The sequence below is a fragment of the Macrotis lagotis genome, chromosome 6, assembly GCF_037893015.1.
Source record: "Macrotis lagotis isolate mMagLag1 chromosome 6, bilby.v1.9.chrom.fasta, whole genome shotgun sequence".
Lineage (NCBI taxonomy): Eukaryota > Metazoa > Chordata > Mammalia > Peramelemorphia > Peramelidae > Macrotis > Macrotis lagotis.
The window spans coordinates 55,612,477-55,625,918 of NC_133663.1; the positions used below are offsets into that span (position 1 = coordinate 55,612,477).

The window sequence follows — 13,442 nt, forward strand, 5'->3', positions numbered from 1 at the left end:
TGGCATTTTCACTAAGGCAAATCAGGGTTTTTTAAATTATCCTGCTTTCTTCAGAGGCCAGGGCCTAATAGATATCTATTTGAAGTCCCTTCCCATGTCTATACCCCTTCTTCCAGGTTCGTGATCTCCTCCCCAGAACTCTTCTATGTGCTTCCTCTTCCAACTGCATGAGTTATACGTTCACAGTATGCAGTGTTGCCTCCTATTCCCCCCCCCCCCTTTTTTTCCTTTCTATGTATCATCCAAAGCCTTGGTCCCATCAGAGGTTCCATCTGACTATCAGGGATATTTATGATTTCACATTGGCTTCCTTGCTTTAGGATCTCTAGTTTCTCTTGTTAACCTAATCTTGAGGATCTTGTCCATTCACTTGATGACATGGGTATTACTACTTTTACTTCCTTGGATTTTATTTTCTATGAATTTCTAAGGATCTTGCCTCTTTCCTTCTTTAAAGCAGTTCTTTATGTATTTTATTTGGGATATACACCAACAGATATTTTTCTTCACACTCCCATTCTTTTTAATTTAAAATTTTTTTTGACTATATTTGCAAATATACCTGACATTCTCAACTATCCAAATGGTACAGTGAGTACAGTAGTGGACTTGGAGTTAGGAAGACATGAGTTCTAACTCTGTACACTGCCTTTAGCGAAGTCACTTATTCTCTCTTTGCCTTAGTTCCTACTCTGTAAAATGAATATAAGAAGGCACCTACAGGTTTTTGTGAGGATAAATGGTATTGTGAAATGCTTTGCAAATCTTTAAGCACTATATAAAAACTAGCTTACTTAGTGCATAAGTAGTAGGTATAGTCTAATTCAAATCAAGAAACAAGAATTTTTTTCTCTTAAGTTCTCAGCTTTATCCTTTGCTAATTTAAGTTGGATAAATTATTAACTTAGTTTCTTGTCCAAGTATTTTATAAGTGTTTTGCTTTAAAATATTTCGGCTTTGGGAAAAAGTAGTTATGAAGTTGACTGGTGAGGAAAAAAGATTTATCATTGTTTCATTTTTATTTTTTATGAAAAAACATCATTTTTATGAAAAAAGATTATCATTTCCTTTTTTTACTTTTTTATTTCACTTCATTTTTTATGAAAACTGTTATGAATTACATTAAAAATTAGTGTGAGAATAATACTCATACATAAAAAGTTAAGGAACTTGGGAGTGTAAGTGAATTTAACATTATAGGAGAAAGGAATCTTCTCACCATGACTCAGATTTCCTCAGACTGAATTCATTTTGACAAATATTTGTTCCAAGTCCTATGTATAGTACTGTATTTTTCTTGCCACCAGTTACTCTAGTTTTCTTTTACCTTGTATCTGACCTTTTTTTGGGGGGGGGGTGAGGTGGGAAGAGGAGATGGTACCATATTGTTATAGTTAGTTAGAATCTTTGAGGGTTGGCACGGAATATAGCAAAAATCACTTAATCTCTTTGTTATTGCCTTATGACTAGGATATCTCAGAGGTAGGATTTATATCTAATCTTCTGGACTTAAAAACTAGCCTTCTGTTGCTTAGCAGGGTCAAATTCACAAAGGTACTCTTCCGCTTAACCAGAAACTCTTTTTGGAGATTTGGAAATTATTTATGTACTTTAAATGGTGGTTTTGAAAGCAATCCATTTCTCTTGTAGAAATACTAAAAAGGTTGCTTTTGAAGTCTTTGAGTTCAAAACCAGTGAACTTATATTATTGCATTTTTTATCATTTTTATTGAATTATTGAAACTTCCTATATTAAAAATATAATTCATAGCAGAAATTTAATTTCATTAGGAAATATCTTAAATTCCCCCCCTCCAGGTGGACCTTCCCCTTGGCTTGCCTTTTTATAAATGGATGCTTCGACAAGAAACTTCACTTACATCACATGATTTGTTTGATATTGACCCAGTTGTAGCAAGATCAGTATATCATCTAGAAGATATTGTCAGACAAAAGAAAAGACTTGAACAAGATAAATCACAGGTAAGGATATAAAATGAAGAAAATTTTCCACCTTTCTTTTCATCATCATTGTATTAGTATGTAATTTTGTTAGAGACATTTATTATCAAAATAGCACTTCTATCTGGTAGTAAAAAAGAATGGGTTATGATTTTAATAAACTCATTACTATTGACTTTACTATCATTTAAAATTTTTTGAGATTTCTTTTACATTATTTTCATTTTCCACTTTTTACTTCCACCCATTTTCCTCCCCTTAACCCCATAGTCCTTTTAATGAGAATGATTCCAACAAAATAAACTTTACTTCAAAAAGTTGAACGTAACATCCTTGGTCCTTTTCCAAAGAAGCTATCAGAGATTTCTTCTCACCTGTCCTCTTTATTTTTTATTTTTTATTTTTATTTTTATTTTTATTTTTTTAGGATTTTGCAAGACAAATGGGGTTAAGTGGCTTGTCCAGGGCCACACAACTAGGTAATTATTAAATTTCTGAGGCCGGATTTGAACTCAGGTAGTCCTGACTCTAGGGCCGATGGTCTATCCACTGCACCACCTAGCTGGACCCCCCACACACACACACCTGTACTCTTGTTTGGTATTATAAATTTAACAATATTTTAATTTTTAATTGTTTTTTCTACTTAAAAATTGTTTTAGTTGTTGTATATTTTTTCTGATTCTGCTTCATTTTTGCATCACTTCTTGTAGTCTTCCATCTATTTCACCATCTAGATCATGCTTAACATGCTTAACATTTTTCTATATTAGTCATGTTGTGAAAGAGGGATAAGAACTATGGGAAAGAAAAAATTTTTAAAAAGTAAACATAGTATGATTTACTCTGCATTTAGACCCCATAGTTTTTCCTCTGGATGTGGATGGAACTCTCCAAGGCAGGTCTCAGGTCTCACAGGATTGCCCTTGATCTCTGAATTGATGATATCTTGATGTTCAGTTATGTTCCATGACGTTCTTATACCATAGTTTGTTTGGCTATTCCCCAAAAATGATTCCTTGGTTTCACGTCTCTAAAACTGCAGATGCTTTCTAGAATTGTTGGGTCAGTTCATAACTCCACCAACCATGAATTTTAATGCATTTTCACAACTCTGTTATCAATTTTCATCATCCGGTTTTCTGAGTGTGAGATAAAAGCCTCATAGTTGTTTTGATTTTCCTTTTTCTCATTGGAGATTTGGAGCATTCTTTTTCTGGTTATTAATAGTTTGTTAATTCTTCAGAGAATTGTTTATTCTTCTTGGTGCAGGACATTTCCTTTGTCTGTATCATATATATTAAACCCATGAGATATTTGATGCAAGGTTAGTTTGTTCTTTTTTTAACCTTTGCTGTATGTATTAATCTTATTCATGCAGAACCTTCAATTTACATGTAATTAAAATGGTCTCTTATCTTGAAATTTGCTGTCATTGTTTGGGTTAAGAAGGTCCCTTTGGTTTAGAATTTCTGAGGGATGAAGTTGAAAAGCTGTTCCCACTAAGTTCAAAACCAATGTGACCCCTAGTAGCAGAGTGCCGCTTAGACTGCCTAAGGAATTCTAGGTCAGAAAAACAGAGCCAGTTAAAGCTTTATTGTCACTCACATGTTGGAGATCAGACTGAATTGCAGCAGCTTTTCCAGCCTGGATGAGATGGGCAGGCACATTCTCAAAATTGAATGAATTAATAAATAAACAAAATTTATCCCGAACTCATAGATATTTATTTTAGAATATGGTATAAGATGTTAGTCTAAATTTAATTTGTATCGATCTCTTTTGCAGTATTTCCAGCAATTCTTTTTTAAATAGTTCTTTCTTAGGAAAAGTTCTTGTTTTCTAAAATTAATTTTTACTTTAAAAAATCTTTTGACTTCTAAATTCTTTCCTCTTGAGCTCCTACCTCACCTGTGGAGAAGGCAAGCAAAGTGATATCAGTTATACAAGTGTAGTTATGCAAAACATATTTCCATACTAGCCAAGTTGGGGGGGGGGCAAGAAAAATAAAATGAAAAGAGTATGTATTTTGTTTATTTCATAGCACAGCAGTATTCCATCACAGTTATATACCACAACTTGTTCAGCTGTTTCCTAATTGATGGGTATCCTTTCAATTTCCAATTCTTTGTCACCACAAAAAGAGAGTGATTACATTTCTGTACATTTAATTCTTTTCCTTTTTCTTTGATTTCTTTGGGATACAGACCTGAAAGTGTCATCACTGAGTCAAAGGAAATGCATGGTTTTATAGTTCTTTGGATAGAGTTCTAAATTTTGTTTGTTTTTTTTTTGGGTTTTTTTTTTTCAGAATGGTGGCCACTTCACAACTCTTATCAAAGCTGCATTAGTGTCCCTATTTTTCCACATCTCTGCCAACATTTGTCCTTTTCCTTTTCTGTTGTGTGAATTAATGTACTAGTGAATTAGAGCATTTTTATATGACTATAGATAGCTTTGAATTCTTCTTTTGAAGAGCATCTGTTCATATCTTTTGACCATTTGTCAGTTGGACCATTGTACATAGTTTTATCAACTTGGTTCATCCTTACATATTTGAAAAATTAGGCCTTTTTCAAGGGAGACTTTAAAAAATTTCTTCAGGCTCTTGCTTTCTAATTTTGGCTGCATTGATTTTTAGTTTGTGCAAATGCTTTTTAATTTCCTCTAATCAAAATTATCCCTCATCCCCTGTGATCCTGTCTGTTGCTTGTTCATAAATTCTTCCCTTATCCATAGATCTAACTGGTGATTTTTTCCCCCATACTTCCCTCATTTACTTTATGATATCACCTTTATGTCTAAATCATTTACTCATTTTGACTTTGTTTTGATTTGAAATGTTGATCTATACCTGGTTTTCTGCCAGTCTTTTCAGTTTTCCCCACAAATTTTGTCAATTATATCTTTGAATTTATCAAACTCTGCATTTATTATTGCCATTTACTGCTTTCTACCATGTACCTATTTGAACCCATTTATCTTTTTTCTTAGAAAGTACCAGATTGTTTAGATGTTTACTACTTTATAGTATAGTTTGATATTTGGTACTAGACTGCCTTCCTTCACGTTTTTTGTTGTTGATGCCTGGATTATTTTTCTAGCTTTGTAAAATAATTTTTTGGTAGTTGGTATGGGATACTGAATGAGTAGATTAATTTAGGTGGTATTCTTGGTGTTTTAATATGGGCTCAATTTGCCCATGAGCAATTATTATTTTTTCAATTGTTTGGCTCTGTCTTAATTTGTGTGAAAAGCATTTTGTAAATCTCTTGATGTAGTTTCTGGGATTGTCTTGGTGGGAAGACTTACATTGTCTGCAGTTATTTTAAAATGGAATTTCTCTTACTTTCTGCTGATTTTGTTGGTAAGCTAATAGAAATGCTGATGGTTTGTGGTTATTTATTTTTTATCTTGCATCTTAATTGTTTTGACCTTCAGATTGGTTGTTTTTTCTTTCAAATAATTGATACTATTGAAGGAGAGTATCTGTTTGGATCAAAACCTCCCTGTTAACGTGTTCTTGAAATGCCTTGTTGATCTTCTTCCTTGTGACATAGTTGACTCTTCTAACTCAATGACTTTATAGTTATAAACTTAGAGATACCAAAGCTAGGAAAAGTTTTAGGAAAGGTTCCAAATAGAGTACTGTGTGTTGTTGTCAGGTGACATTTTGCTGGACTCTTGGAACTACATTCCATTGAAGAGTAATAAAAATTATTTTTTAATATTTTAAGCGCAGCTTGCTTAGGTGGTATAGCAGATAGAGTGCTAGATCTGAAGTCAGAAAGACTCATTTTGCTGAGTTTGAAAGTGGTCTCAGATACTAATTGTGTCACCCTGGGCAAATCACTCAATTGTGTTTGCCTTAGTTTCCTCATTTCCAAAATGAATTGAAGAAGGAAATGATAAACCATTCCAGTATCTCTGCCAAGAAAATTCCAAATGGAATCATGAGGAGTTAAACACAACTGAAATTATCTAAATAATAATGACAGCAATTAAGGAACTTTTCTTTGTTAACCTTAGATAAGTCTTCTAGAATTGTTAGGTAGTCTTAAGAAGTTTTTGCATTTGGTTTGCATTATCATTGACTTAATGAATTTTTAGGTGTATATAATATATACTATCTATCTAGATATGCATATCTAGATAGATAGATAAATTTTGGTGGGGGGGCATGCCAAGGCCAATGGGATTAAATGACTCACTGAAGATCACATAGCTAAGTAAATATTAAGGGTCTGAGTTTGGATTTGACTTGGTTCCTCCTGACTCCAGGGCCAGTGCTGTATCTACAGTGTCACCTACCAGCCCCTTTTAGGTATATATATATATATAGTACCATTGAAAATTAAATCTAAAAGAAAGAAAGAAAAAAGTAAATCTTTTTTTTGTTGCAAGAACCTCCTTATATTCTTTTAATGGTATTATATTGGATCTTTTGCTATATTGATATGTGAAACTAATTGTAATATGATTTAATGAATTGTGCTTTACTCTTTTCCCTCTCTGTGTTTTTAGACCAAAGAGAGTCTACAGTATGCTTTGGAGAACTTGAATATGAATGGCTGCTCAGTGGAAGATCTAGGGTTGGATTTCACACTACCAGGGTTTCCTAACATCGAGCTGAAGAAAGGGGGAAAGGATATCCCTGTCACCATCCACAATTTAGAAGAGTATCTAAGAGTATGTAATATAGAGGAACTTTTTCTGGGAGGAGGAGGTTTTTTTAATAAGCTTATCTTGACTCCAGTGCTGTTTTTCTGGATGGTTCTAAGTATACCAATTTTGATGAGTCAATCTTGTGATATAATTTGGTGCAAAGATACCTTGTGATTTAAAATATAATTTTGCTCATTACATTTACTATACATAAATAATAATAGATATAATATGTGAAAATTGAGTTTTGGACAAAGTTCAGTTATTTATATTGAGATGATTAAAAGGTAGCTAAACCTCGGAATCTTAGGATTGGAATGGAATGGACTAATACCATCTAATTCAGTCCATATGTCTTGACCAGGGCATCATTCAGCCTTGTCTGAAGACTGATAATGAGAAAGAACCCACCCTCTACTCCTTTGGCAGCCAGTCCCATCCACCATCCACTCTGATGCAGACTTAACTTATAGGAAGTTTTCTTGATATCAAACTTAGATTTGCCTCTGAAATTTTCAGCATCCATTTCTTATCACTGGAGATTTGGAGAACACATAGCAAATACTTGTTTGCTTCTTAAGTGTTTTCTTCTCCAACTTGAACATACTCAGTTCCTGGAAGCAAAGTTGGTACCAAATGACCTAATAATGATTGAACAAGTATACTATGTAAAAATGATGGAATATTACTAAGTTGTAAAATAACAAATACAAAGATTTGAAAGTATAGGAAAGTTTAACTTATGTTACAAGATCTTGGAGAGTGCAAGTATAGAATATAGTCAGGAACGAATGTGACATGAAAAAAAGACATTAATACTACATCATGCAAAAGTATATGTTCTTTGAGATTCTCATCATATCTTTCTCAAGCCTAACAAGTTCTTTTGTTCCCAATATAAAAAATTCTTAAGAAAAATATTGCTTTGTAAATTTATTTTCTTCCTATAAATAATCAGGTGATACTTTTTTGATTGAATGGAAATTGTTAGGAGAATAGTTATTTCAGACTTAATGGTATTTAGAAGTAAAACTTTGGGCAGAATGAGATACAGATAGTCTTTCACAAATGTTTTAATAAATTATTTCTCACGTAATCCAAAGGACATTTTGGATTTGGCTGGAGATTTTTTCCTTATTTTCCATTAAGTCTAAAACTGGTATGATGATTTTTGTTGAATAGAAGATTTTTGTTATCTACAGGCATAGAAGAAAATTTTTCACTGCATGAGGTTCCAGATTAAAAACAATCTTGATGAAATTACTTTCCATTAAATTATGTCAAAGATATAATAGCTTATAGAATACCAGTTTTATTACAACCTGCCATCCATTTAATAGAATTAAATGAAATCTTTCTGATGTTGATTTTTTTTTAAGCTGGTTATATTCTGGGCACTAAATGAAGGTGTTGCCAGGCAGTTTGATTCATTCAGAGATGGATTTGAATCAGTCTTCCCACTCAGCCATCTTCAGTACTTCTATCCTGAGGAAGTAAGTAATTTTCTGAGCATAATATCAATCCTATACATGGGCCTGCAAGTCTCATATCCTTTCTGTTTCTCATCTCACAATCAGATTCTCCTTTAACAGTTACACTATGACCAGGATGTCATAGATTAGTAAGCTTTAAGGATCAAACTACATGTTATTATTCTTTATATGCCCTCCAGTGCCTCCCACAATAAATGTTTATAGAATTGAAATAGGGAAGGACAATTGGCCCAGATACTCTGTACATGGTGAGGATCCACATTATTTTGTTCAAATTCATTTATGTTTCTCCTCTTAAGTATCTACCAACTGAGAATCACGCTTCCTCCTGCTTCCCAAACCTCTTCTGTGGGAGTAAAGGTTAAATGTGGCTCCATTGCTTTGGGTGTGGGAACATTATCAAGACATTTTAAACTGGATTTTACACTTAATTAGGTGAGATATTTATTATACACATAGTCAAGGTTGGTATTACATTGACATGTTGGAAGTGGTAATTAGTTGCTGAAGAGGAATGTGACAGAACCCTGGGGAAGTGGTCATTGGTTGTCATGGCAGAGGAAGAGTCAAGTGCTTGTATCAATAACTTTTTTTAGTATATCTGATTTTACAATAAAGTACATTTTCTTGAAAGACAAATTCTATTACACTATTAGAGTCCATTTGATCTATGTTTACACTCTTTCCCTCAAGAACCAACTTAGGGGTAACTTTTGGTTCTTGAGGTCTCTACTAGCAGAGCCCAGACTTTGAAATTGGGGTTGTTGAGGGACTTGGGGATTTATTCACCCTCAAAAATTAGAGGAGAGAGAGAGACAGACAGACACAGACCCTGTTAATCTTGCGAGGTGAGGGGAGAAATTACAGCAACTCAGAGAGAATATATACTTAAGCATAACATAGCAAGGTTGTGATCTTTGTTAAGTAAATACTCCTCTTGGGGTATGTTCCATACTCTCCTCTTCCCCAAACTTTTCAAACAGGGTATCTTAAAGTAAACCACCCCAAACCTGATTGCCTCTTTTCCCCAGGTATCCCTCTAGTCAAATCCCATCTCCTATTTCTGAAGGGACTCCTTTTGCTGCCATTTGTATGAATAATTTCTTCCCATGTCTTTGAACACAGCTGGATCAGCTTTTGTGTGGCAGTAAAGCAGACACTTGGGATGCAAAGACACTGATGGAATGCTGCCGGCCCGATCACGGTTATACACATGACAGGTAACAGTTACTAAGGTCTGTGACTTCGGGGAATTTTTTCTTTGGAATTTAAGGCAGAGGCAAGTGAGTCCCCATTATCAGTGGTTTTCTAGGAAAGTTATTTTAAAGAATCCCCTTCAACACATTCATGATTTTTTTTACCTTAATACTGCCAAGAAGCTCATTTTCAAGTGGTAAATAACTAAAATGGAAAAGAATTTAGGTTTCTTGGTAATTAATATCAACAAAAATCTTGAATCCAAAAAAATCTTAACACAGTTTAGGTTGTTAGGTTACCTGGTTATTAATGATAATTTAAATTTAGTTTAAACTCATTACTTTATTTCTCTACTTATGTATCTATTTCCATATCTTAGATATTTTGGATCTAAGATTTAGGCATGTTGGTATCAATCTTGTCTGTCTCTCGTCTTCCTCATCAGTCTCTTGGCTAGCCATTAGTAAAAACTGGAACTTGAATTGGTTTTCTTGCCCTTAACTATCCATCATTTAAAATAATTTATTGTTGAAATATTTGTTATTGTTACTGTGTCAATTCCAAAATGAAGCTATCTTCCTGACCATTGTTCATTGTATACTTTCTTCTATTTTAGTCGAGCTGTAAAATACCTGTTTGAGATTCTCAGTGGTTTTGATAATGAGCAGCAGAGATTATTTCTTCAGTTTGTCACTGGTAGCCCAAGATTGCCTGTAGGAGGTGGGTATATATCTAGTTGTTTACCCCACATTTCAGTAAGGCATTGTTTCTAGACTTTTAAAAATAAACTATTATAGCAGTTAACATGAAGACTTCATATTTCTTGTTACTTCAATTTTTCCCATTTAAGTTATTAGACCTAGAAAGGTCAGAATTATACTAGTTGCTTCAAAATGTGTTTTAGTACTCATTTCATCCATGACATAAATGCAAGAAAATACATGTATGAAGTTCTAATAAAATAATTTCATTTTATAGAATTAGTAACATTGAGTGATATTTGATATTTGAACTTTTTCATGGACAGTTTAATTCATGTCTTTTTTCCCTTTCAGAATTCAAAGCAAAAAGTTAAAATGTCAGTTGTTGATGAAAATATTCATTCTTATTTAGAATTAAATCTTAATAGCTAATTTTATCTTAAAAGAGATATTTTTAAATGGCTTAAAGAATCCCCTTCAACACATTCATGATTTTTTTACCTTAATACTGCCAAAAATTTCATTTTCAAGTGGTTAATAATTGAAATGGGAAAGAATTTATTCTGTGATATTTTTTTTTTAAGCAGAGTAAGTGATTACATCACATAGATCAGGATAGGTTTGATTGCTAAGTTATAGAAGGACTGGTAACTTGCACAGATAATTACATTTCTAGGCCATGAATTTTCATATTTTGATTTAAGTACAATATAGGTTTGATATAAGTACAAGTGCTATAATTTTTCATTAACCCTTCTCTCCCCCCCTTAAACCAGCTGAACTTCTCTGATGAATTTACTTAGTAGAAATTGTTCTGAGATGTTTTGCTTTTAGCAAACACAATCTACTTATTAAAACTCAGTGAAAACCTTAATGATTGCAATTTATATGCTTATTGATGAGTGCCTTGGCCTTTTCTTCCTTTCCTCTCAATCAGGCTTCCGAAGTTTGAATCCTCCTTTGACAATTGTCCGCAAGACCTTTGAGTCAACAGAAAATCCAGATGACTTCTTGCCCTCAGTAATGACTTGTGTGAACTATCTCAAGTTGCCAGACTATTCAAGTATTGAGATAATGCGTGAAAAACTGTTGATAGCTGCCAGAGAGGGGCAGCAGTCATTCCATCTTTCCTGATCACAATGAAAAATGCAATGTCTGCCTGTTACAGCAAAAGAGAAAAAAAAATCATGATTTCTTTTCTAAATGTATCACCTGAGTCAAGGAAACGTGTTACTCCTTCTTGTAGAAAAACGGCTTGCAGATTATAAAAGAGACACTTGGTTGATTTTTCTTAATGGCCCCATGGACTTAAAGTGATCAGGCCCTAAAAAGTTGTTGTGACAAGGTTTCTTTAGCAAGTTCTTGTTTAAATTATCATTTATTTGATGAGTGAAGTTTTTAAACTTGCTTTGCTGTGTGAAATTTAAAAAGGGATGTTTTTCCAGGCTGGAACAATAAATGTCGCTGTGCAGTTTAATACTGGGCTGTGTGTATCCATCTAGCTAAGTCTGCAGTTTTATTTCCTCCAAAGACAACTTTTGTACATAAGTACAGAAATTAAAACTCACATGTATTTGACATATAGTTTTAGTAGACTAGCTCTCTGTACCTTCACTTGCCTCTGATTTTTCTCCCTTCCTCCTTGTATTGTCTGATGTGCAATTCCCATGGGTCTTTTTTTTGTGTGTGTGTGTACAACACTCACAACAATTGTTACATTTTCGTTGGCATGGACATTTACTGTTCCATGTCTTTTTCTCAAATTAAGATTTAATTTAAATTTTACTGAATTAAAATATATTGTCAATATAACTCAGCCTTTGTAACTAGGTAGTTCTTTCATATAGCTTAGTTTTAATGTAGTTATAGGCTCTATTGGCTCTACAGATGAAAGATGACACACTAGGACTGTTGACACAGTTATTTCAGGCAACAAAAACCCTCCAAAATGGAGGTGAGGAAGAATTGGGGGGGGTGTATGGATCGGTGTGTGTGTGTGTGTGTGTGTGTGTGTGTGTGTGTGTGTGTTTGAAAATTTGACCAGATTGGGCTGGCCAGTATTTATTATTACATGGCCAGATCATTTTGAATTGTTGTAAACTTTTAAAAGTAAATTAGCAATTTTCATTCCCTGTTCTAGGAAACCTTTTTTCCCTTTGTTCTTAAGTTCTTGCTTTTCTTTCATAGTTTTACTTTCATTCTTTTCTCTTAACCGTTCCTTTCTTCTTTTCCCTCAGCTCCCCCCCCCCCCCCCCCAGCTTGGAACAAACAGTTCAGCCTTTGTCTTGAATACAGATAAAGCACCTGTAAGCAATGCTCTGTCCAACTGTTTTATGTGCTGATTTCTCAAATCTGCAATAATTTACTTCATCAGGTTAATGTTTTTTACCTGAATATAAATAAATAAAGTTTGCTTCACCTTTTTGTTTATAGTTTTGTACTGTATCCATAATTCAATTGTGTAAATTTATTTCAATGCTAGTAAATCATTTAAATCTCCATGACTATGGTCTGTGGTCATGGCTGATTTGCTATTTAAATAAGAGTTTGCAATATATGCGATTAAATTCTGTGGAGATGAGTGAAGGAGATTCTTTCCTTCCATGGGTTAAAAATTTACAGTCTGCTACAAACATTCTTGAGAAAGAACTTTCTATGATTCATCTCTGAAAATCTGATATGTTTAATTATTTTTATTCAACTTTGAGAAATCAAATTTATTTTTAGTTTGATCACTTGTTCAAACATTTATTTTGTCAATGTAAGAATTCCTACCTTCCTCCCCTTTTCATCCCTAAAGTATCTTAGCGATTTGTTTTATTTGAGTGAATGTGTCATTTTAGAATAAATTTAAATGGCCTTTCACAGAATTTTTTTATAGTTAAATTAGTCACAGAATTTCATATGAAGCAAATCCAGCTAAGTGCCATTGAATTATAACTCAAACTTGTGATGAGGTGTGAAATTTGAAATCATTGAAGAGTCTGAAAATTACAAATTCATATTAAAATTGAATAAAGGTACTAAATTTCTACTTGTAATGTTAGATAACAGTTTAATTTTTAAAAAGGCAGTGTTAGAGCATGGATTTAATTGTTTCAAATTGTTAACTTTTTTAAAGCTAAGCATAGCAGTTTTATGTTTATGATGTCTAGATAAAACATTTTGTTCTGCATTAAAAAACAGTTCTGTATTTTAAAAACTTTACATCTGTGTTGCCCACCAAAACAGGGCAAGTAATATTTTCTATTAAAATAGGTGTATTTGATATTTTTTAAAATCCATGTTGTCTCCCTGCCTAACATGGCTCCAATTGGTCTGCATCTAATGTAGATTAGAATTATGAATTCAAATAGAAAATAACTAAGTGTGAATAAATCAGTCATTTCTTTTGACAATATCAAAGAGAACATTTTAAAAACAA

The 13,442-nt window shown here is 33.2% G+C and overlaps 1 protein-coding gene across 12 annotated transcripts in view; it reads left to right on the forward strand.

Moving 5' to 3' along the window:
• TRIP12 (thyroid hormone receptor interactor 12) overlaps positions 1 to 11,495 on the forward strand; it is a 155,366-nt gene extending 143,871 nt beyond the window's left edge. For all 12 annotated transcript variants that reach the window (XM_074191197.1, XM_074191196.1, XM_074191194.1 and 9 more), the window contains 6 exons: positions 1,819 to 1,983; positions 6,487 to 6,651; positions 8,007 to 8,120; positions 9,246 to 9,340; positions 9,934 to 10,037; positions 10,956 to 11,495. In XM_074191197.1, coding sequence (XP_074047298.1) covers positions 1,819 to 1,983; positions 6,487 to 6,651; positions 8,007 to 8,120; positions 9,246 to 9,340; positions 9,934 to 10,037; positions 10,956 to 11,152 — 840 coding nt within the window. In that variant the 3' untranslated portion in view covers positions 11,153 to 11,495. The remainder of the gene's footprint in view (positions 1 to 1,818; positions 1,984 to 6,486; positions 6,652 to 8,006; positions 8,121 to 9,245; positions 9,341 to 9,933; positions 10,038 to 10,955) is intronic.
• Positions 11,496 to 13,442: the final 1,947 nt, after the last annotated feature.